Here is a 25,540-nt window from a genome sequence, read left to right as displayed (position 1 = left end):
GGGAAGGCTGAGAATAGCTTCTGTGTGGATGCATTTTAGACCATGCAGTGGTTTGCTTTCCTCACACTTGATGGGATGATGAGATGGGCTAGACATTTAGAGATATAATATATAGATTTCTCTCACTTGCTCTGTTATCTTAGATTAGTATATCTGTATGTACTTCAGTTTTTTTATACTCAGGTACTCCTTGGAACACTTAACCCCTCCATTTTTCAGGTTGTTCTAAAGATGACAGCAGATTAGAAGGGTGTTTTAACAAATCTAAATGAGTTTTTCACCAGCCAACATTTTACAAATATAGCCAGCTCTGTGGCCAGATTTCAACTTTTCTCCTGCATGCAACAAATAGTATTTTCTCTCTGGTTGATGAAGTTTTTTGTGTTATCAGATGTTTCTGTTAGTCTACAGCTAAAGGTGTGACTCTCCTGGTAGAACTGGGGATCGGAATCATTCAGCATGTACTCTTAGGAAAGGGCTTATTTAGATAACTTATCTTACCTATGATAAACTACACTGGGAATTTACAAAACAAGACAAAGATGCCCATTTCTCACTTCTTTTTTTTTAATTGTACTGTAGGTCCTAGCCTGAAAAATAAAACAACAAAAAAGAGGAGTTCATAAGAATTGGGAGGGAAGAAATACAATTTTGCAGAGAAGATTGTCTGCATAGAATACTCAAAAGAATTTATGAAGTATTGGAAGTAATATCAAAGTGGATAGGTAGAAGATCAATGCATTATGCTTTTTAAAAAAAGTTTATTTATTTTAAGAAAGAGAACCAGTGGGAGGGACAGAGATAGAGGGGGACAGAAGATCTAAAGTGGGCTCAGAGCCCAATGTTGGGCCCAAATTCACAAACCCTAGATCTTGACCTGAGCTGAAGTTGGATACTTAACTACTGAACCACCCAGGTGCCCCATATGCTTGTTATTCAAAAAAAATTTATGGTAGCAGCAATAATTATGTAAAAACATGAAATACTTGCAAATAAAAAGACAAAAGACAAGCAAGACTTGTTTCCAGAAAATGTAGGTGAATTTTTCTAAAATAGTGTCAATAAAATAATGTTGAGTTTAAATATAGAAGGATTACCCTTTCTATAAAGTTCAGTAAAACTAAAGTTAAATATTATGTTTAGGTATGTTTATAGAAATCTTTAAAAAAATTTTGTTTAATGTTTACACATATTCAAGAGTGAGACACACAGAGTGTGAGTGGGAGAGGGTCATAGAGAGGGAGACAGAGAACCTGAAGCAAGCTCCAGGCTTTGAGTTGTCAGCACAGAGCCTGATGTGGGGCTTGAACCCACAAATGGTGAGATCAGACCTGGCTGAAGTCAGACACTCAACTGGACTCAGCCATCCAGGGGCCCCTGGAAATCTTTTTAAAATGCAAAGGAACAGTGGTTGTACAAATGAATGTACTTAGTGCCACTAAACTGCACACTTAAAAATGGTTAAGAAGGGCTCCTGGGTGGCTCAGTAGGTTAAGCATCCGGCTTCTGCTCAGGTCAGGATCTCACGGTTCATGGGTTCAAGCCCTGCGTCAGGCTCTGTGCTGACAGCTAGCTCTGAGCCTGGAGCCTGCTTCAGATTCTGTATTTCCCTCTCTCTCTGACCCTCCCGTGCTCATGCTGTCTCTCTCTGTCTCTCAAAAATAAATGAAAAACATAAAAAAAAAAAGGATTAAGATAGCAAAATGTAATGTTTCTTTTACCACAGTTTTAAATACAAGGGAATAATGAACACAGAATTTAGAATATTAATTTATCTTGGAGTTAGAGGAGGCAAGGGAATGTGATAGGGAAGGAACATAATTATAGCTATGTTTTAAGTAGTTATTAATGTTCTAGTTCTCAATTTGGATAATAGGTCTTTATTACATCACAAATATATATGTATGTATGTGCATGGGTCAGAGATGATAGTGTGTATCATTAGCTAAAATGATTAAATCTTTACACCTGAGAGAGTCACTAAAATATTAATTTACCATGAAGTCCTCACTTCAGAGAAATAGTTTTAGATACCTTATTTCTCCTTTGGAGAGGAGCCAAAGAAATGTGGCATAATTATGCCCCTCCCAATATAGGGGATCTGAAGTTATGCATGGTTCTTAATACAAGGAATCAGAAGGATGGCTGATTTTTGTATTAACTGCCTGCAAAAAATGCTTAGTATTTGGATTTATTTTATTAATATGTCAGAATTAATACCATTATGTTTTACCATATGTGCTAAGTTGTGCTGTTTTTTAAATTGACCACATTTAATCTTAAATTTATCACATTTAAAGATCACTTATAAAGTATACAAGTATCCCATGCATTTTTTAAAGTTCATGTTATGCCACTTTGCTTTTACAAAAGACGTATGTTAGTATCTGTTTTCGCCAACTGAAAGAAATCCAGAGAGGATTTCTCTTACAGGAAAAGGCGAAAAGTGAAAATGGGGTTCAGCATTTGTTTTGCAGAGCCATGATAGAGACAGTGCACACCCCAAACAGCAAGCATGACCCTGCCAAGCTCCTTTAACAGGAACTGCACTGAGCATCAAGATGCCCTAGTTCTGAACTGTGTCTGTGAGCATCTGCGCTTCATCTTTATTTTGTGCATCTGTTAGAAAGAGGTGCCCTAAGGTATCACAGAAGCCTAAGAGAGGTTACTTTTTGGGTTTGGGAACATTCAAAATTTTTTACATGTAAACTAATGGTAATTGTTTCTTTGCTTTACAACATTATGGCTTATGAAAGGTTTCATAGGAATGCTCTACTTCCAGATAGTGGAGGAAACCTATCCCTGTTTTGTAATAAGCCAAAATAGGATTCTGTAGCAGGATTGCTATTCAGACAGTCTAACTCCAGAGCCTCTTAAGTATTCTTCTGTACTGCCTCTGCAAGTTAACTTTTTTTTTTTTTTTTTTTGAAAGACAGAGAGAGAGTGTGTGAGCAGGGGAGGGTCAGAGAGAGAGGGAGACATAGAATCTGAAGCAGGCTCCAGGCTCTGAGCTAGCTGTCGACACAGAGCCTGACGAGGGGCGAACTGTGAGATCATGACCTGAGCCAAAGCTGGATGCTTAACCGACTGAACCACCCAGGCGCTCCAACAAGCTGCTTTTGTTATCAGCCTCTAGTGACAAAATCTTTGACATCAACCAACAAATCAGGGCACCTGATCATCTGAAATTATTACCATCAGTTGTCCCTCAGGAAGAAATAGGTTTTTTTTTGTTTTTTTTTGTTTTTATGAATCTGTCTGAGGCAGGAATGTGTATCAGACAGGGACCTGGAAGAAAACTGAGGATACAGTCAGCTGGAATTCTGAAAAGGATTTAATGAAGGTGTGTATAAGATTAAAGGAACCAACATGGATTGTGGAGGGCATCTATGGGAAGCTAGTATCACCTCAGAAAGAGGAAAGGTAAGGGAAGGATGTTACTGGAACCTAGTGATAAGCCCATTTCATATTTACAGAAATAACATGGGGCGCCTGGGTGGCTCAATCAGTTAAGCATCTGACTCTTGATTTCAGCCCAGGTCATGATTTCATGGTTTGTGAGATTGAGCTGCCTATCAGGCTCCATGTGATAACAGCACTAGCCTGCTAGCCTGCTTGGGACTTTCTCTCTCCCTCTCTCTCTGCCCCTCCCTAGCTCATATGTACATTCATTCTCTCTCTCTCTCTCTCTTTCTCTCTCTCAAATAAACTTAAAAAAAAGACATAGTTTTATGAAAAATAACTATTTCCTATACAAAAAAATTTGTGAAAAGAGTAGCATTATTTCACATTTTTGCAAACCTCTTTAAATTCTTCAGTGTCTGGCTTAATAGAAGGTAACTAGTCATATCTAGTTATGCATTTAATTTGTTGCAGTATTATGTGCCAACTAGCTTCGGGGAAAACTCATGAGAGAATGAGAATGAGAATAAAGAAGACAGATAATGCCCTACTATAAAAATAGTTTTGACTTCATAGACTTCCTGAAAGAATATCAAGGACTCCAAGCAGGTGAGTATGTGGGTGTCACACTTTGAGGACTACTATCTTATAATATTATATATATATTGTATTACTTTATTATAAATTTATGTGTTAATATATAATGTATATAAATATTTCAGTGCAAATTAAAACAACAGTAATGACAAATCACTAAGATTCAGAAGACTGTTACTACTATAAGTTAGAAAAACAAATCTTTGAAAAGCACCTGTGAATGTTCTAAGAACATTATTCAATACAACACATGCCAACTATGCACATGTGAAGATTACTTACTGTGTAACTAGAACCATTTTATACAGAATCTGGTGAAAAATTTGATTTTTGGTTCTCCAGGCACTAAGAGTTTTATTTTACTAGCAAGGATTGAGCATCTGCCAAGGTACAGATGGGTGCTACAGGGGTTCAGGTATGACATGAGCTTAGTCCTGAAAAATCAAGTATTGTAAGATAGTTCACAACCAGCCATGGACACTCAGAAGTCATCAAAGAAATCCCATGATTGCTGAAAGGGGTCTTATTATCTCCTAGGAGAGGAAGGCATTGTAAGCAGGTAAGGGTCATGTGTAATAGTGGAGGTAGTATGAAGAGAATGATCCATTTTACAGTATATAAGTGTGGGATGGCTGAGGAAAGGATTATGGCAAGTAACTCTTTTTTTTTTTAAATTTATTGTCAAATTGGTTTCCATACAACACCCAGTGCTCATCCCAACAAGTGCCCTCCTCAGTGCCTATCTTCCCCCTCTCCTTCACTCCCCCATCAACCCTCAGTTTGTACTCAGTATTCAAGAGTCTCTCTCTCTTTTTTTTTTTTGTAATGTTTGTTTATTTTTGAGACAGAGAGAGATCAAACATGAGCGGGGCAGGGGCAGAGAGGGAGGGAGACACAGAATCTGAAGCAGACTCCAGGCTCTGAGCCGTCAGCACAGAGCCTGAGTGGGGCTCAAACCCACAGACCATGAAATTATGACTTGAGCCGAAGTCAGGGGCTTACCAGACTGAGCCACCCAAGTGCCCCTCAAGAGTCTCATATGATTTGCCTCCCTCCATCTCTGTAACTATTCTTTTTTACCCCCTCCCCTTGCCCAATGGTCTTCAGTTAAGTTTCTCAAGATAGATCCACATATGAGTGAAAACGTGGTATCTCTTTTTCTCTGACTGACTTATTTCACTTAGCATAATACCTTCCAGTTCCATCCATGTTGCTGCAAATGGCCAGATTTCATTTCTTTCTCATTGTATGGCGGGTAACTTCTTGAATAGAATCTTGGAAGATGAGTAGGTATTGGACACATGAATGAAGGAGAAGGATAGTTCAGATAGAAAATAGCATGGAAGTGACAAATAATTGAATATGACAGGACTGTAGAGGGTTCAAGGAAGTGACAGCAACATTTATAGAGATAGGCTAATCAGTGTAGACATTATTTTTTAAATATATATATATATATATTTTAACATAGTCTCATTTTGAGAGAGAAAGAGAGAGCATGAGCAGGGAAGGGGCAGAGAGAGCCAGAGGGACACAGACTCTGAAGCAGAGTCCAGGCTGTGAGTTGTCAGCACAGAGCCCAATGAAGGCCTTGAACCCATGAACCATGAGATCATGACCTGAGCTGATGTTGGACATTTGACTAAGCCACTTAGCTCCCCTAAATCCAGGTCTTAAAACTATCCAGAGAATTTATATAGAAGTCTCATTTCAATATGGAAATTTATATAAGTTTATGATATGTATATAAAATCTATATGCTGTATATCTATATTATGCTATTATCTGTATACTATATGTTGTATATCACAGTGTAAATATGTGGTATAAGTTATAGAGATTTATATACAAATATCCTGGATAACACATGGTTTCTCATTATTGCTTGTAGGCACTAGTCAAAAAGCCAGTCAGTAAGAGGGCCTGTTGGTGTCAGGCACCCTGCTCTGCTATTTACTTCTCTGTCCATTCTCTGACTTTCTTTATGGTTGGCTCTTTGATATCAATGGAAAATGGTACATTAAAATCTTTTATTTGTTTTTAAATAAATAGAAATACCTCATTATGATAATTCTATAACAAATATTTTCACTTTTCAAATACATAGTTGTCTATATAAAGTGCTGTATCAGCTGAGATTTTGGTTACATGCAGGGAAACCAACACTGTTTATTTAGCTTTAGGAGAAAAGGAATTAATTGTTGAAGAATCTACAGGAAGACTGAAGATCAGGCTTGGAAAATGGACAAAATCTGAAGGGAGCTATGTTGCAGGAGAGACTATCCATAGTCATGCTCAGAAATATGTCTTAGGAAGCCACTATTCTAGGATTTACACTACTAATACTGTCACTTTAAATACTTTTCTTACTGATAGCATCTTTGTGGTAGCGGGAGTTCAAAGTCCAGAATTGGAGTCGTCTAGCTTAGACCTTACTTTGGTTGCCTGGGAGGATCTTCTTCCTTTGAGTTTCTCTGTTGGCCTCCAACCCAGACTCCCATAATAAGGGATTTACCCTACATAAGAAAAGGGTTTGAGCATAGGAAGACCCCTTAAAAAAAGGAAACAGTTGTTTTTCACAACTACCCATTATATTTTTAAACAATTCTATGTGATGCCAGGTGGCTATATATTTCTTGAAATATAAGCTAAAAATTTTAAAGGCATCATTAAAAACAATTTTTTTAACACATTTATTTTTGAGAGACAGAGACAGATCATGAGCAGGGGAGGGGCAGAGAGAGAGGGACATACAGAATCAGAAGCAGGCTCCAGGCTCTCCGCTGTCAACACAGAGCCTGACGTGGGGCTCGAACCCATGAACTGTGAGATCATGACCCGAGCCGAAGTTGGACACTGAACTGACTGAGCCACCCAGGCGCCCTTGAAGGTATCTTAATATTTGGAAAACATAAGATGTTTTTGTTTTAAGAAGGGTTGTGGTATTTGGGTAGGAAAAAAACTGATTTTGATTCATTTCACAGTAAAACTGTCTAGGTATCCCAAAATTTTATGGTATACGCATGACTAAAAAAGTAGGTTATATATTTTTCTAAGAAAAAGAATCCCAGCATACAGATCTTTTACCTCTTTGGTTAGGTTTATTCCTAGATATCTTATACATTTTGGTGCAGTTGTAAATGGGATTGATTCCTTGTTTTCTTTTTCTGCTGCTGAGATTTCTGTACATTGATTTTGTATACTGCGATTTTGTGGAATTTGTGTATCAGTTTAGCAGTTTTTTGGTAGAGTCTTTCGGGTTTTCTGTATAGAGTATCATGTCATCTGCAGATAGTGAAAGTTTGACTTCCTCCTTGCTGAGTTGGGTGCCTTTTCTTTTTGTTGTCTGATTGCTGTGACTAGGATTTCCAGTACTGTATTAAATAACAATGGTGAGACTGGACATCCCTGCCTGTTTCTGGCTGCAGAGAGAAAGCTCTCAGTTTTTCCTCATTGAGGATGGTATTATCTGTGAGTCTTTTGTATATGGCCTTTATTACATTGAGGTATGTTCCCTTTCACCCTACTTTGTTGAGAGGGTTTTTATCATGAATGGATATTGTACCTCATCAATTGCCAAATAATGGGAAGAGCCCAAATATCCATCTACTGATGAATGGATAAAGAAGATGTGATATATTTATAAATGGATTATTACTCAGGCATCCAAAGGAGTGAAATTTTGCCATTTGCAATGATGTGGATGGAGCTAGAGAGTAGTACACTAAGTAACATAAGTCAGAGAAAGAGAAATACCATATGATTTCACACATATGTGGAATTTAAGAAAACAAATGAACATAGGGAAGGAAAAAAAAAGGAGAGGCAAGCCAAGATTCTTAATTATAGAGAACAAACTGATGGTTACCAGAGGGGAGATGGAAGGGGAGATGGGTTGAATAGGTGATAGGGAGAAGGAGGGCACTTGTGATGGGCACTGGGTGTTGTATGAATCATGAAATTCTACACCTGAAACTAATACTACACTGTTTGTTAACTAATTGGTATTTAAATTAAAAAAAGATCCCCCAAAAGTAAAGGTGATTGCCAGACATTTATTTTTCAACATGTTTTTGGTAGACAAAAGTATTTTATATTTATAATGTGTCCAAAAAATTCACGTATAATTTATAAGAATAGATACAACAAAATACATAGTAAACACATACATCTTTATTGCATTAAAACGTCTCCATGAAAAAAAAAGGTGCTGAAAAAAATCAAAGACCAAAGCCACTAGTTCAGTTATGAAATATTTGCACTCATACTAGTTTTCCTTAGCTTATGTTTTTCATAGTACATTTCATGAATTATGGACTTTTTATAAAATGGAAATACATATATAAGAACTTTTTCCCTATGTATATATGTGCTATATGATTTTGGGGTAAAAATGGATTTGCATTAAAAACTACTTAGGGAATGTTTATTACACACATGTATGCTTTTGACTTAAAAGGTCTTAAGTCCAGTAATAATGTCTCGATTGTAATATAGCAGAGAGATCAAGTATAGACACATAACTTACAGATACAGAAATGTTTTTATAGTCACAGAATAATTATAACCAACAGAACTCTGAGGTTCTCTGACCCAGAAATGCATGAATGTACATTTCAACAGGCAGGAGAAAATCACTTTCCTATTGTGGAATTCTTATCACTTCAGTTGTCACAGTTAAACTTGTTCTGGGTTTTCAAATTTTCTTTCCCAGACTTCATACATTTTGATATTTTAAAAAATTCATTCTTTTAATTTTCTGAAATGAGAAAATGAGAGGTTTATAAACATTGTGCTATTCTTGTCTCCAAGTGATTGAGGTGACATGTAAAACATATAGCAGGAAAGGAAAGCTAGGTATAACCAAAGACCTCTTATCACAATGCTTCACATAAAATCATAGCAGAATCTTATTTGCAGTTGTCTGTTTTTTCAAAAGATCTGTCTTGGATAAAACCAGTTATAAAATAGAAGTAATCTGGTACCCTACCTTGATTATGTTTGCTTGTTTCGATTTGGGATTTAGGCATCTTTGTCCTTTGTGTGCTTTCAGGGTGATACTGTTAAGGGAAGATCAAAAACAGTCTTAAATTTTGGATGGAAAAACATAAGCAAAACAAAAACACAAAACAAAAAAGCTTCTTCTGCTGTCATCTTTAGCGAGTTCATTACTTACATCACTTCTGTTTTGTCACAGTTGTTACTTGGGTAAATTATTGTGGCTTTCTCAATATCTGCCACTTTCACTGCTTTTACTCCAGGGCCTATGCAAAGACAGCGTCCCCCTTTGAACATGGGAAAACCTAGAACAGATCATAGCGTCAGTTACTAATACATCTGATTGTAGCAGATGGCTGTAGCTTATAATCCTGGTGAAAAAGGTAAGCAGGGTTTTCATTAAGGATAAAGATAGCAATTTGTCAGATAGCACTTGACACTGCTATCACTGGGAAAGGAACCGAAGTAAGATGTTGATTTTCTCTTTGAATTTGTAAACAGACCATTAAAGAATAAAGGGAAACTTGAAAGTTTATTGGAGATTAAGCTTATTTGCCTATTGCTTTTAGGCTCAAGAATTTTTCCAGGAAGCTAATAACATTACCTCATATAAAATCTTCTTAACAGACATTTAAGATTATTGCTAAAGGCTTTTGCCAGATATTGTACCCAAATAAGAAATTCCATGAAGTTTATCATGTAATCATCTAGTTTCAGTAATCATCTCTGGTGCCTTACACACTTCAAATATTTTCTGCCAAAGCAGTAGTAACTTCTGATGTATGAGGTTAAATAAAATTTTACTGAATCTTTCAGGAAAAGATGGAAGAAAAGACATTTGAAGCATTAGAAATGAAATTTATAGGTTAAGAAATAAAAAGTACTATATACCTTGAACAATTGTAGCACAGAATATCACAGCCAAGACTATAACCATGCCCTTCACACTCATGTTTGTCTTTCACCGCTGTTGCTCCTGCTTCAGCCTTAATACTCTTCTGGGAAGGAGTAGAAATGCTGAACATGAAAGGCAGTCCTTGATCGGCATGTGTAGGGCATTTTTATACACCTGCAATCCTCGTAGGGCAACAGGAATTCCCCTCCTTGAGTCATGCTCCTTTTTTGCTTCCAGGAGTTTCTGTTTTATTATTAGGTTTCACAGTCCTTTCTTATATGTTACAGTGCTGCAAGTAATGGGAATGTGAAAGCACTTTGTAAAGAGAAAAGAGCTATATAAATACAGAATAGAGTGCACCCAGATGGGAACTAGCCTTCTCAAAGTAGCATTTCTAGGAAATGTATTTCATTGTGGAGCTAACAAGGAGCAGTGAATTCTGATTGCCATTCAGGAAGATTGTGTTCCTATTTTCAGTCTATTCATCCTCTCTTCTTCATGTAGCTATATAAAAGAACATTTTAAAACAGTTTTTATCACCTTATTTTTGCTTTTAGGTCCAGATTCTCACATAAGGGGTACCTTATTTGACATCAAATGACATTTATTTAACTTTATTTATATTTACGCTGACTATAATTGCACATCTAAACAAGTGTCCCTGTACTTCTGAATTTATGTCCATTTCTTTTTGCACGTTTAACAGTTTTTACTTTATATAAATTTTAGCACTGTTATTTACAGTATAAAGTTGTAGGACTTGTGGATTAAAAAAAATGACTCTCTTTTCTCATGTATCTTTTACCTTTTCCACTTACGCTATCTAGAGCTGTTTGTTTTAAATGGGTTATATGCTGGGGCACCTGGGTGGCTCAGTTGGTTAAGTATCTGACTTTGGCTCAGGTCATGATCTCAAGGCTCCTTAGTTTGAGCCCCACTTAGGGCTCTGTGCTGACAGATCAAAGCCTGAAGCCTGCTTTGGATTCTGTGCTTCCCTCTCTTTCTGCCTCTTCTCTGCTCTCTCTCTTGCTCCGTCACTCTCTAGAAAAAATAAATATTAAAAAAAAAGAATAAATAAAATGTTATGCCTAGGGGACCTTTAATGGGTGAATTTAATTATTTAGTGGATAACTAGTTGTGTGTAAACTTTTAAAAATGCTTCCCTGTTGGGGCACCTGGGTGGCTCAGTCTGACTTCAGCTCAGGTCATGATCTCACGGTTCGTGGGCTCGAGCCCCGCATCAAGCTCTGTGCTGACAGATTCTGTGTCTCCCTCTCTCTCTGACCCTCCCCTGCTCGCACTCTCTCTCTGTCTCTCAAAAATAAATAAAAAACATTAAAAAAATGCTCTCCTGTTTTTTTTTTCCTTTTTCTAAATTCCAGTGCAGTTAACAAGCAGTATCCTATTAGTTTCAGGTGTACAATATAGTGGTTAAAAAAATTATGTACTTTTACTCACTGCTGATCATGATAAATGTACTCTTAACCTTCATCTATTTCACGTATTTCCCTCACTCACCACCTCTCTGGTAACCATCAGTTCACTACAGTTAAGGGTTGGTTTTTTGGTTTGTGTCTTTTTTTCCATTGTTTGTTTTTGTTTGTTTGTTTCTTAAATTCCACATAAGAGTGAGATCATATGGTATTTGTCTTCTCTGAGTGACTAAGTTCACTTAGTATCACACTTTTTTAGATCCATCCATGTTGCAAATGGTGAGATTTCATTCTTTTTTTATGGCTGAATAATAATTCCGTGTGTGTGTGTGTGTGTGTGTGTGTGTGTCACATCTTTATCCATTCATCTCTGGATGGAAACTAGGGCTGTTTCTGTGACCTACTTATTAAAATTAGGATGCATATATCCTTTCGAATTAATGGTTTCATATTCTTTGGTTAAATACCCAATAGTGTGATTATTGAATCATATGGTAATTCTATTTTAAAATTTTGAGTAACCTCCATTTTTTTATAGGCACTGCAGCAGTTTGCATTCACAGATTGCTTTCTCATTTAAATCTCTTTCCTTTAACATTTTTCTTAAGTGATTTGAAAAAATACATTATTTTACATTTTGCTCTAGTAATCTTTAAAATTTTTGTTACCTTTTTCTATTTACATGAACTGTAAACAGTATCTTGTAGTTCTTCCTTTTGCAAGATGAGAATATATCCTAATTTTGTTACATAATCTGGGATATAGAGGTCATTTACTGTTTTCAGATGATTCTTTTTTATTATTGAGCATCTGTTTTGAGAATTATCATTTAAATTTTATCCTGAAATCACACTTATTTACATATATTCCATATATAATTTTTTAACAACTTAAAGTTTTTAAACTTAGTCTTTATTATTTTCATAATCTAATTTTTTATTGAGCTATCATTTAGATCCCCCAAATTTACCTTTGTAAAATATACAGTGTAGTGGTTTTTAGTCAGGTTGTATATAATATCTGATTCCAAAAGCTATTTTCATTCCATTATAATTAACTTACGGTGTTTAATAGTTTCAGATGTATAATATGATTCAACAATTCCATATATTACTCAGTGCTCATCAAGATAAGTATACTCTTAGTTCTCTTAATGTCACCCATCCACCCATCCACCTTCCCTCTGGTAACTGTTCTTTATAGGTAAGAGTCTGGGGGCACCTGGTTGGCTCAGTTGGTTAAGCGTTCGGCTTCGGCTCAGGTCCTGATCTCAACGGTTCTTGGGTTCGAGCCCTGCATTGGGCTCTGTGCTGAGAGCTCAGAGCCTGGAGACTGTTTCAGATCCTGTGTCTCCCTCTCTCTCTCACTGTCCCTTGCTTATGCTATCTCTCTCTGTCTCTCAAAAAAAAAAAAAAAAAAGAGTCTGGTTTTTTTGCACTGTCTCTTTTTATTCCTTTGTTTGTAGCTCAGATTTCACGTATGGGTTACTTCATATGGTATTTGTCTTTCTCTGGCTTATTTTGCTTACCATTATATTCTAGCTCCATCCATGCTGGTGTAACTGGTAAGATTTCATTCTTTTTATGGCTAAATAATACTTCATCATATATGTCTATCACATCTTCTTTATCCATTCATTTTTGGATGGACACTTGGGCTGCATTCATAATTTGGCTATTGTAAATAATGCTGCAGTTAATATAGGGGTGCACATATCCTTTTGAATTGATGTTTTCATATTCTTCGTGTAAATACCCAGTAGTGTGATTACTGGATCATACAGTAGTTATATTTTTAATTTTTTGAGGAAGCTCCACAATTTTTTTCACAGAGGCTACTCTAGATTGATTTCCTACCAACAATGTACAAGGGTTCCTTTTTCTCTGTGTCCTCACCAATACTTGTTGTTTCTTGTGTTTTGATTTTAGGCATTCTAACAGTTGTGGAGTGATATTTCATTGTACTTTTGATTTGCATTTTCCTGATAATAAGTGATGTTGAACATTTTTCATGTGGTTGTTGACCATCTGTTTATTTTCATGTCTTTTGCTCATATTTTTCTTTTGATTATTGTTTTATTATTATTTTTTTGGTGTTGATTTGTATAGGTTCTTTATGTATTTGGATACTGTTTATCAGATCTGTCATTTGCAAATATGTTCTCCTATTCCATAGTTTGCCTATTAATTTTGTTGATTGTTTCCTTTTCTATGCAGAACCTTTTTATTTTGATGTAGTCCCAGTGGTTTGTTTGCTTTTGTTTCCCATATTTAGAAAAATATTGCTACAGCCAATGTCACATTTCTGACTGTGTTCTCTTCTAGGATTTTTATGGTTTCAGGTCTCACATTCAGGTCTTTAATCCATTTTGAGTTTATTTTTGTGTAATGTGTATAAAAGTGAGCTAGTTTTATTCTTTTGCATGTTGTCATCTAGTTTTGCCACTGTTTGTTGAAGAGATTTTTTTTCCAGTTGCATATTTTTCTTCCTTTGTCAAAGATTAATTGACCATATAACTGTAAGTTTATTTCTGGGTTTTCTGTTATGTTTCATCCGTGCATGTGTCTATTTTTGAGACATTACCGTACTGTTTTGATTACTTCAGCTTTGTAGTATAACTTGAAATTGGGAATTGTGATACCTCTAGCTTTGATTTTCTTTTTCAAGATTGGTTTGGCTAGTTGGGGTCTTTGCAGTTCCATACAAATTTTAAGATTGCTTGTTGAAGTTCTGTGAAAAATGCTGTTGGTATATTGATAGAGATTGCATTAAATGTGTAGGTTGCTTTGGGTAGTATAGGTATTTTAACAATTATTGTTCATTCAGTCTGTAAACATGGAATGTCTTTCCATTTTTTCATGTTACCTTCAGTTGCTTTCATCAGTGTTTAATGCTTTCCAGAGTATGGGTCTTTAAACTCCTTGGTTAAGTTTAATTTCTAGATATTTCATTACTTTTGGTGCAGTTATAAATGGAGTTCTTTTCTTAATCTCTCTGCTGCTTCATTATTAGTATACAGAAATGTGATAGATTTCTGTACATTGATTTTTGTATCCTGTGACTTTACTGAATTCATTTATCAGTTCTAGTAGAAATTTGGTGAAGTCTTTAGGGTTTTCTCTGTATAGTATCATGTTATCTACAGATGGTGTAAGTTTTACTTCTTTCTTACCAATTTGAATGACTTTTGTTTCTTTTCATGGTCTGATTGCTGTGACTAGGATTTTTAGTACTGTGTTGAATAAAATTGGTCAGAATGAATGTACTTGTTCCTGACCTTGGGAAAGCTCTCTCTTTCACCATCAAGAATGACATTTGCTGTGGGTCTTTCATATTATTATGTTGAGATGTATTCCCTCTAGACCTACCTTCTTGAGGGTTTTTATTATGAATGGATGTTGTACTTTGTCAAACGCTTTTTATGCATCTATTGAAATGATCAAATAGTTTTTATCCTCTCTCTCACTGATGTGATGCATTATATTGATTGATGCAAATATTGAACCACCCTTGCAACCCAGGAATAAATTTAACTTGATTATGGTGAATGATTGTTTTTTCATGTATTGTTGGATTCAATTTGCTAGTATTTTGTTCAGGATTTTTGAATCTGTGTTCATCAGAAATACTGGCCTGCAATATCTCTTTTTTGTAGCGTCTTTCTTTGGTTTTGGTATCATGGTCTCATAGAATGAACTTATAAGTTTTCTTTCCTCTTCAATTTTTTTAGTTTGAAAAGAATGGATATTAACTTTAAATATTTGGTAGAATTTGCTTGTGAAGCCATCTGGTCCTGGACTTTTGTTTGTTGGGAGTTTTTTGATTACTGATTCAGTTTCATTGCTGGTAATCTGTCTTCAGATTTTGTATTTTTTCCAGATTCAGTGGGTAGGTGGTTGGCATATCATTTTTCATAACATTCTTTTACAATTCTTTGTATTTCTGTGTTACCAGTTGTTATTTCTTCTCTTTCATTTGTGATTTTGTTTATTTGAGTCCTCTTTTTGGCTGAGTCTGGTTAAAGATTTATCAGTTTTGTTGATCTCTTCTCTTGGGGTGGTTTTGTTTGTTTCCATTTCATTTCTTCTCCAGTTTTTAAAAAGTTTCTTCCTTCTTCTAGCTTTGCATTTGTTTGTTGTTCTTTTTCTAGCTCCCTTATATGTATTCTTAGATTATTTATGTGAGATTGTTCTTTCTTCTTGATGTAGGCCTTTATTGCTATAAACTTCCCTCTTAGCACAGTTTTTGGTGCGTCCCAAAAGTTTTGGATCGTTATGTTTTAATTTTCATTTGTTTCTGTGTAGTTATGGATATCTCTGATTTCCTGGGTAACCCGTTCATTATTTAGTAGCATGTCATTTAACCTCCATGTATCTGTGGTCTTTACAGACTTTTTCTTATGGTTGGTTTCTGGTTTCATAGCATTCTGGTCAGAATAGATGCATGGTATGGCTTAAATATTTTTCAATTTGTTTAGGCTTGCTTAGTAACCAAATATTCATGAGAGTGTTCTGTGTGCGCTTGAAAAGTATGTGTATTCTGCAGTGTTAGGGTGGAATATTCTGAAGATCTGTTAGATTCACCTGGTGTAATGTATCATTTAAAGCCATTGTTTCTTGTTGATTTTCTGATTGGATGATTTGTCCATTGATGTAAGTGGAGTGCTAAATTTCACTGCTACTATTCTATTACTATCAGTTGGTTTCTTTATGTTTGTTATTAACTGTTTTATGTATTTGGGTGCTTCTATGATTGGGTGCCTAAGTATTTACAGTTTTTAACCTATATCACCTTGGTGGATTGTCTTCTTTTTTAATATATAGTATTCTTTGTCTTTGATCCAGTCTTTGTTTTAAAATCTATTTTCTCTAAGTATTTCTACTCTGGTTTTCTTTTGATATCCATTTGCATGATAGATGTTTCTCCATCTCCTCACTCTTAATCTACAGGTGTCTTTAAATCTAAAATGAGTCTCCTGTAGTCAGTGTATAGATGGGTCTTATTTTTTATCCATTGTTTCATTGTATGTATTTTGAGTTGAGCACTTAGTCCATTTATATTCAAAATAATTATTGGTAGATATATATTGTCATTTTATTACTTGTTTTGTGGTTGTCTCTCTGAAGTTATCATTGGGAGAGTCTGCATTGTGTGAATTGAGGTCTCAGTTCTTGAATTCCTCATGAAAGATTTACATGAGGATGTGCACTCAAATAAAGACAACCAGAAGGAAAGTAGCAAGCACAGTATTACAGACAGTACAAACTTGAGTGCCTGGGTGGCTCAGTCGTTTGGGTGCCAACTTCAGCTCAGGTCATGATCTCATGGTTTGTGAGTTCAAGCCCCGTGTCAGGCTCTGTGCTGACAGCTCAGAGCTTGGAGCCTGCTTCATATTCTGTGTCTCCTTCCCTTTCTTTCTCTCTGCCCCTACCTTACTCATACTCCATCCCTGTCTGTCTCAAAAATAAATAAAAAACATTAAAAAAAAAAGGGCAGTACACTCTCATGGTGGGAGAGCAAGAACCCCAGGGGTATCTTTTCTTATTATGTTTCCAGAGATTATGGGTTATAGCTAGGGTGGCCCTGACTGATCTTGTTTCTTTTCATCTAAGAGACTCCTCCTACTGGTTCTAAGAGGGAGTTTTTGGCCCTACAAGGCCTTTTTTTTGTTTGTTTGTTTGTTTGTTTGTTTGTTTTTGAAAGAGAGCATGAGTAGGAGAGAGGGACAGAAGGAGAGAGAAAGAGAATCTTAAGCAGGCTTCATGCTCAGCCTGCAGCCTTATGTGGGGCTCAATCTTACAACCTTGGGATAATGACTTGAGCCAAAATCAAGATGTTCAACCAACTGAGCCACCCATGTGCCTCTGGTGGTACAAGGTTCTTGCCAGACTACCATTGTCATAGCTGTCTTCCTGCACAGTCGGGGGAGGGGGCGCATCAGAATCACAATGTAAATCTAATGAAGCTCTAATTTAATCTGGGATAGAGGTTAAAGAGAAGAGTGCATATTCTGCACTTGTGGCTCTTTGTCTGTCAGCCCCAGCGTGTTGGAAGCTATGAGCCCAAGATGTTAAAAATGTCAAAAGCCACAAAGTCAGGATGTTGTCCCTGGAGGCCCCCCTTAAAAAATTTTTTTTACTTGAATTTTAGTTAAGCATTTGAGTTTCTAGGTTTTTTATTTTTTAATTTTTTAAATTGTCAAGTTAGCTAACATACAGTGTAGTCTTGGCTTCAGGAGTAGATTCCCTTGCTTCATCGCTACATACAACACCCAGTGCTCATCCCAACAGGTGCCCTCCTCAGTGCCCATCACCCATTTTCCCCTCCCCCCCAACCCTCTCGCCCCATAAACACTCAGTTCTCTGTATTTAAGAGTCTCTTATGGATGGTTTGCCTCCCATTTCTGTTTGTATCTTATTTTTCCTTCCCTTCCCCTGTGGTTTTCTGTTAAGTTTCTCAAATTCTACGTATGAGTGAAATCATATGATACCTGTTGTTCTCTGACTTATTTCACTTAATACTCTTCATTTCCATCCACAGTGTTGCAAATGACAAGGTTGATACTCTACATGAAAAACCCAAAAGACTCCACCAAAAAACTGCTAGAACTAATACATGAATTTGGCAAAGTGGCAGGATATAAAAATCAGTGTACAGAAATTGTTTGCATGTCTATACACCAATAATGAAGCAACAGAAAGAGATATCAAAGAATGGATTCCATTTATAATTGCACCAAGAACCATAAAATATCTAGGAACAAACCTACCCAAAGAGGTCAAAGAAAACTGAACTCTGAAACTATAAAAAGCATGAACTATGAAAAAAATAGAAGACTCAAACGGATAAACATTCCATGCTCACAGATTGGAAAAACAAATATTGTTAAAATGTCGGTACTCCCCAAAACAGTCTACCCATTCAGTGCAGTCATAATCAAAATAGCACCAACATTCTTCTCAGAGTTAGAACAACAGTCCTAAAATTTGTCTGGAACCACAAAAGACCCCAAATAGCCGAAGTAATTGAAAAAGGAAAACCAAAGCTGGAGGCGTCACAATCCCAGAGTTTAACCTGTATTACAAGTCTGTAATCATCAAGACAGATGGTATTGGCATGACAACAGACGCATAGACCAAAGGAATAGAATAGAGAATCCAGAAATGCCCTGAGGCTTCTAATGTGTCACTGCCTTTGCCTCCAGCTCGTGTCTAACTGACTGCTTACTCTATCAATCCTTTCTTCTCTTTCTCTCATGGTTTGCTGGCTTTCTTCAGAGTTACATTTGCATTTCTTATTCTTTGCATATTTATTATTGGGTTTTGATTTGTTGTTACCATTATGTTTGTATGTAATCTCTTGTGAATATAGCTGTCTACATTATGTTGATGATATTTTAAGTTTGAAACCAATTTTTAGTCCTTTTCTCCCCTATGTTTTAGGTATATGGTGTCCTGTTTCAGATCCTTTAATTTTGTGAGTTCCTTGACTGATTTTTTAATAGAAATACTCATTTTTTTTTGCTTCTTTTGTGTTTCTTTTTTTCATACTGTCATTTTGGTCTTTCCTTTCCACTCAGAGTCCTTTTTAATATTTCTTTCAGGTTTAGTTTAGTAGTCAATGAACTCCTTTCATTTTTGGTTTTTGGGAAAACTCTTTATCTCCCCTTCTATCCTGAATGATAGCCTGGCTAGATAGTGTATTTTTGATTGAGTATTTTTCTCATTCATCACTCCTTTTAGGCTTTCCAACTTTATGCTGAAAAATCACTGATAGATTTAGGAGGTTTCCCTCGTATATAACTGTTTTCTTTCGTCTTGCTGCCTTAAAATTTTTTTTCCTGTTTCATGACATTCTGCCATTTTAATTACAATATGTCTTGGTGTGGATCTGCTTTTGTTGAGTTTGTTGTGGGTTTTTGGTGCCTCTTGGCATCAAAACTGGATATTTGTTTCCTTCTCCCAGATTAGGGAATTTTCCAACTGTACTTTCTTAAAATAGATTTTTCTGCCCCTTTTTCTCTTCTTCTGGAAGAATGTTATTTTATTTACATGCTATACATTTGATGGAATCACTGAGTTGCCTAAGTCTATTCTTACTTTGCATTAGTCTTTCTTCTCTTTTGTTCAGCTTGATTACTCTCCATTACTTTGTTTTCTAGGTCACTAATTCATTTCTCCCTTTCTCCCAGCCTGCTGTTCATTCCATCAAGTGTGTTTCTCATTTCATTTAGTAAACCCTTTGTCTCTGCTACATTATTACTTATCTCTGCATTAAGGGTCTTATACTGATGCCTTCCACTCTTGTCAAGTTTGGTGAATGTCTTTATGATCATTACTTTAAATTCTCTATCAGCCATGTTACTTATATCTGTTTTGCTTATATTTGTAGCTGTGGCCTTGTCCTGTTCTTTCATTTGGGGCAAATTCCACTGTCTTCTAATTTTGTGTAAATCTCTATGCCTGTTTCTGTGGGTAGAATAGTCAGCTACTTCTCCTGTTTTTGAGGGTAATGGTCTTAAGAAGTGGCCCTGTAGTGCCCTACAGTGTAGTGTCCGCCATTTTCCAGTGCCTGGTGCATCAGCGAGTGTTTCAAATGTGTGCTGCATGCTGTTGTGTCCTGGCTGCCTTATCTTTCAGGCCGATCATCTGCAGAGGTTCTCTTTGCCTGTTGTGTGCAGTGTTCGGTCCCTGGCCAGATGTGGCAGGTTTTAACTAGGTATCCTCTAGTCTGCTTGTGAAATGAGACCAGTCTCGACCACCATCAGAATCAAGGCTTTACAAAACTCTCAGGTTCAGAGAGACACTGTTGGCAGGGGTTTGGGCCAGTCTTCTGGGGTAGGGTCCCCACCATGCTAGGATTGAGGCAAGTGTGGCTTTGAAGGGCAATTCCACAAGAGTGCAGGGGATGGGGCTCGGTGTAAGCAAGTGTTGGTGCTGCAGGTACTCCTATTCTTACATTGAGGGGTTGGAGAGGGAAATAGCACCTACCAGTTCCTTTGTTCCCAGGGGGATCTCTCCATGAGCATTGTCCTCTGAGACACACTTGACATGAGTGAATAACCGCCCCACTGTGTGCCCCAAGTGTGCGTCATTCAACTGTCCATTCTGTATGTCCTCAGGCTGTTTGACCTGCCTTCTCTACAAGAGCAGCCCAGATGCCCTCGGAACTCTCCCTGAGCCAAGCCCACTGACCTTTAAAACACCAGGCTTTAAACCCTCTTAGTTGCAAGCACTAATGAAATTTAGCCTCTTTCACTTACCACGCCTGTTGCTTTGGGGATTTGTCTTCCATGTGTGTGCTCCCCTGTGTGTCCAGTCTGTCTCTTACCCTTCTCCACAACTGAGATTTTCTCCCCACCATGGAAATCACCATCCATTTGTCTCCCACACCACGTCTCTGCACTCGCTATCTTCCTTGATGTGTCCTCTTCTATACCTTTAGCTGTGGAGTTGTTCTGCCAGTCTCCAGATAGATTTCTGGGGTATTGAGGATGATCTGATAGTTTAGTTGTATTCATGGTACATGGTAAGCCGAGGGTCCTCCTATTCCACTGCCATCTTCCCCTGTTCTCGCTGATGAATCTTGTTTTTCTAATCCATTCCATTACCCTATGTCTTTTGATTGGTGTTTAGTCCATTTACAGTTAAAGTAGTTGTTGATATGTATGTATTTGTTGCCATTTTGTTACTTGTTTTATGGTTATTTTTGTAGTTCTTTTTTCCTTTCTTTGCTCTCTTTCACAATTAGTTGGTTTTCTTTAGTGATATATTTGGATTCCTTTTTCTTTATTTTTGGAGAACTATTGTTAGTTTTTGATTTTTGACTTGTTCATACAGTTTCTGGATATAGCAGTCTACATTAAGTTGGTGGTTGCTTAAGTTTAAATCCATTCTTTACTCCCCCTATCCTCTGTTTTAGGTATATGGTCTCATATTTTATTTATGTCCTTTTATTTTGTGAGTCCTTTTAATGATTATAACAGATAACACACTTATTTTTACTATTTTTGTTCTTCATATGTAAAAATTCCCCTTAACATTTCTTATAGGGTTGGGTTAGTTGTCATGAATTCCTTTAATTGTTGTTTGGGAAATTCTTTATTCCTTGTATTCTGAAAGATAGTCTTGCTGGATAGAGTATTTTTGGTGACAGATTTTTCCCTTTCAGCACTTTGAATATATTATGCTACTCTTCTGCCTGCAAAGTTTCTGCTGAAAAATCAGCTGGTCGCCTTAAGGGTTTTTACCCTTGTATGTATGTAACCTGTTTTCTTTTTCCTGTTGCTTTTAAAATGCTCGGTCTCTTCTTTGCTATTTAAATTATTATGTGTCTTGGTATGGATCTCCTTGGGTTGATTTTGTTGGAGGATCTTTGTGCCTCTTGGATTTGGATTTTTGTTTCCTTATCTAGATTCAGGAAATTTTCAGCTGTTTCTTCAACTAAATTTTCTGCCCTTTTTCTGTCTTTTTCTTATGGGATCCCTAGAATGCAAATGTTATTATATTTCATAGTATCTCTGGGTTCCCTGTCCTCACTTTGCATAATTTTTTTCTTTTACCTGCTCAGCTTGATTATTTTCCATTAATCTGTTTTCCAAGCCACCAATTTTTCTACTCATTTTTCCAGCCTGCTGTTTATTCCATAGTATATTTTACTGTGTATAACTTAATTATTGTGTACTTCATCTCTGATTGGCTTTTTTTAAATCTCTGTGTTAAGGTCCATTGATGTTCTCTACTCTTGAGCACAGTGAGTATCTTTATGATCATTACTTTAAATTGTATTGAGTATATTATTTACCTTTGTTTTGTTTCGGTTTCTTACTGTGATTTTGCCTTGCTTTTTGGGAGATGTATTCCTCTGCCTCCTCATTTTGTCTAACTCTCAGTGTCTGTTTTTATGTGTTAGGAAAGTTCAGGTATGTCTTTTGCTCTTGAGAGTAGTGGTCTTTCGAAGAAGAGGTTGTGTAGTGTTTTGCATTGCGGTAGTCCTGTTCACCAAAATTTGGCCCATTGCGGGTGTCTCCCTATGTGTGTTGTATGTACCCTGCTGTTGTGGTGAAGACAGTTTTTCCTTCATTCCTGTTGTCTGCATTGGCTCTCTTTTCCTGTGTGGGCAGTATTTGTTCCCTAGGGTGTTAGTAAGCCAGTCTGGAGCTGCCTTGGCTTGAATTGAGTCAGACCAAGTGTTTGCCAGAGATGCAGTAGCACCACACTGGAGGGCGCGTTCCTTGTGTTATACCTTGAGAAGCTTTCTTTGGTAGGCAGGGTCTGATCAGCTTTCTGCCTCCAGATCACTCCAGGCTGACTGGTTTGTGTGCTTATCTTTCCCTCTTTGGGGCAGGAATCACTTAGGAGTAGTACTAGCCTCTGTTGGGACTATTTGTACACTACGAGGCTTGTGGCGTGGCTTAGGATGGGCTCTGGTCAAGAGCATATTGGAAGCGGGGGAAGGCATGGTTTAGCAAGGTTTGCAGGGAGGACAGCTGTGAGATAGAGGTAGGCCTCGCTGGAGGTTGGGGGAGGATCTTCTCTCTCAAGCTTGGGGTGTGGGGAGGACGCATTATTAGCAAGTTAGGCAGCAAATGTTCATGAGGAGAGAAATGGTGCATGCCAGCTCCTTTGTTCCTGAAGGAGTCTCCTAAAGATTTCTGTCCCTACAGGACATGCTGTGTGATTAGTAAACAACTCTCGACTGCTGCTTCTGTGCTGTATCTTCAAGGGTTATTTGTTATGTTGTCTTTTCAAGGGTGGGACTCAGTTTTCTCTTGCCCTCACAGCCCCCCCAGCACCAAGACAGCTACCTGGTTTTTAAAATTGCAGGTTTTAAGTTCTGCTGGTTGTAAGAAGTTAACAAAATTTAGCCCCTTTGGTTATTCCAGTCAGCTCTTCTGGGGATTTATCTTCTCTGGGAGTGCTGGCTCCCCAATGTGAGGGTCCGTTTCTCTCCCCTCTCTGTGCCCTAGGGTCCCTCCCTCCTGAGGACAGTCTCCTGGGTCTGTTTAGCTTTCTCTTTAGCTCTTTACTGTATCTCCGCCCTTCCTGTCCTCTTCAGTGTGGCCTCTTCTCTACATTTAGTTGTGGAGTTTGTTCTTCCAGTCTTCAGGTCATTTTCTGGGTTATTTACATGGATATGAGTGCTATCTAGTATCAGTGGGATGAGGTGAGTTTACAGTTCTCCTGGTCTGTCATCTTCCCAGCAGCTTCTCTTAGTCTTTAATTAATATCAACGTAGCTGGAATATTCATTCTCATTCATTCAGCATATATGATTCAAGACCAATTTTCCCATAGGAAAATGGGTAAACTAAAAGGAATTTACTGTTGTATCTCATAAATCTTTATCCATTATTTTGTCTTAAATGTTGCTTTTCATTTTCTTAGCATTAGATATACAGTAGAGCATTTATAGTTAACAAGGAAGGCTCTGGAGGCAGCCTGTTACTTACTAGCTTTGTGGTTCTGAGCCAGTTTTCTCAACTTTTTGAGTCACAGTTTTCTCATTTATTGATAACTGAAGTACTATTTATAACATGACTTACATATTTATAATGTAACATTTATATTCTATAGATAGTACATTGTTTTCATGGGGCCATTATAGGGTAAGTATTCAGAAAAAGGTGCCTGGCACTCAAAAAGTAACTTTTATCTCTAATATTTTACAGTGTTCCTAATTTATTTTGGGGTGTTTTTTTTTAGCATTAACAGAAGCATATTCACTTAATTAAACATTGGATGGTATTGCTACAAAGTGTGAAAAATAACTTAAATAATTGTGAAGTAAAAGTAACATAGTAATCAGGAAAATCCCTTGCAGAAGAAGTCCAGTGCATAAATACAACAGCATGGTTCATAAATATAGGCAAAGAATAGTGAATATTTCTGTTTAACACCTGAAGTTGTGCTGTCATGTTGTTTTGGTATAAGACAATCTCTTAGTTTTTTAAATTTTTTAATGTTTATTTATTTTTGAGAGAGAGAGTGCGAACAAGGGAGGGGCAGAGAACGAGAAGACACAGAATAGGAAGCAGGCTCCAGGCTCTGAGCTGTCAGCACAGAGCCAGATACAGTGCTTAAACTCATGAACTGGGAGGTCATGATCTGAACTGAAGTTGGATGCCCAACCAACTGAGCCACCCAGGTGCCCCAAGACAATCTCTTAAACATTGAATTTTGATTATTATTTTTTTTAAGAAGAAAAGAAATGTCTGGGAATTGACATTCTTTACTTTTTTTTTTTTACATTTATTTGTTTTTGAGAGAGACAGATCATGAGCAGGGGAGGGGGAAAGAGAGGGGCACACAGAATTTGAAGCAGGCTCCAGGCTCTCAGCTGTCAGCACAGAGCCCGACGTGGAGCTTGAACCCATAAACTGTGAGATAATGACCCGAGCCAAAGTCGGACGCTCAACCGACTGAGCCACCCAAGCGCCTCTGGAAATTGACATTTTTAACATTTGTTTAAAAGATTTTATTTTTTAAAGTAATCTCTATGCCCAGTGTGGGGATTGAACCCACAATCCCAAGATCAAGAGTTACATGCACCCCACGAACTAAGCCAGCCAAGAGGCCCCATTCCTAAAATACTTTGTGCATAAACTATGACTTGCTTAGTATCGTAGGCATAATTCAAATTTACATGAAACATGGGCATATTATCTCTTCCTTTTGCTTACTTCGTGAATTACTATTTAGCTGGATAGAATACTCAGGGATCACAGTTTTCTCCTTCAGAATTCTGTGCATATTGTTTTATTTTCTTCCTTTATGCAGTATATAAATAATACTATGAAAACATTGGAAACAGATTTTTCTCCCTTTGGATACAAACAAACATTTTTCACCTAACAGTTTTAATATGATGGTCAGGGTGTACTTGTAAATATTTTAAGAGGGAATAAGAGAGAAGGCAGGGGAGAAGAAAAAAAAAATCCTGCTCTTTGTTTTGTGAGGAAGACTACTCCATCATCTGTAGGGAAGCTGCTGTTGCTTCTGTGTGACTTTAAAGGAGGGGGTGCTGTCCTACACATGTGAATCCAGTCTTGTCTGCCTTTAATCAGAGCTGAATTTCAGTTTGGTTGCTAAGGAGAGTTCATTTATTTCTTCACTTGAAGTTGTCGGTAATAGATCTAAAATTATGCAGAATTGGAAGACTGGTTCGTTTTGTGCTTAACCTTTTAACCTAATTTTTTGAACCATATAAAACGTAAG

General features: G+C 37.0%; 2 protein-coding genes across 2 annotated transcripts in view; one reads left to right on the top strand and one right to left on the bottom strand.

Annotated features, from left to right (window-relative positions):
* The window catches only part of ART3 (ADP-ribosyltransferase 3), a 147,085-nt gene that overhangs the window by 37,633 nt on the left and 83,912 nt on the right, over positions 1 to 25,540 (top strand). The gene's annotated exons all lie outside the window — the stretch shown is intronic.
* Positions 8,151 to 10,014, bottom strand: CXCL11 (C-X-C motif chemokine ligand 11). Its single transcript, XM_029944722.1, has 4 exons — positions 9,889 to 10,014; positions 9,176 to 9,302; positions 8,990 to 9,059; positions 8,151 to 8,758 (listed from the first exon to the last, which is right to left on the bottom strand). The coding sequence occupies exons 1-4, from the start codon at positions 9,947 to 9,949 to the stop codon at positions 8,717 to 8,719; spliced, it is 300 nt and encodes a 99-aa protein (XP_029800582.1). The 5' UTR covers positions 9,950 to 10,014; the 3' UTR covers positions 8,151 to 8,716.

This window comes from Suricata suricatta, chromosome 1 (genome assembly GCF_006229205.1).
Source record: "Suricata suricatta isolate VVHF042 chromosome 1, meerkat_22Aug2017_6uvM2_HiC, whole genome shotgun sequence".
NCBI classification, from domain to species: domain Eukaryota; kingdom Metazoa; phylum Chordata; class Mammalia; order Carnivora; family Herpestidae; genus Suricata; species Suricata suricatta.
This window is presented reverse-complemented; position numbering and strand designations above follow the sequence as displayed.

Bases quoted from the DNA above. Each gene is read 5' to 3' on its own strand.
- CXCL11 (XM_029944722.1), bottom strand. From the start codon at position 9,949: ATGAGTGTGAAGGGCATGGTTATAGTCTTGGCTGTGATATTCTGTGCT. The intron at 9,303-9,888 runs GTATATAGTACT...GATCTGTTCTAG, and splicing joins CTGTGCTACAATTGTTCAAG to GTTTTCCCATGTTCAAAGGG. The intron at 8,759-8,989 runs GTAGGGTACCAG...TTCTCATTTCAG, and splicing joins AACAAGCAAACATAATCAAG to AAAATTAAAAGAATGAATTT.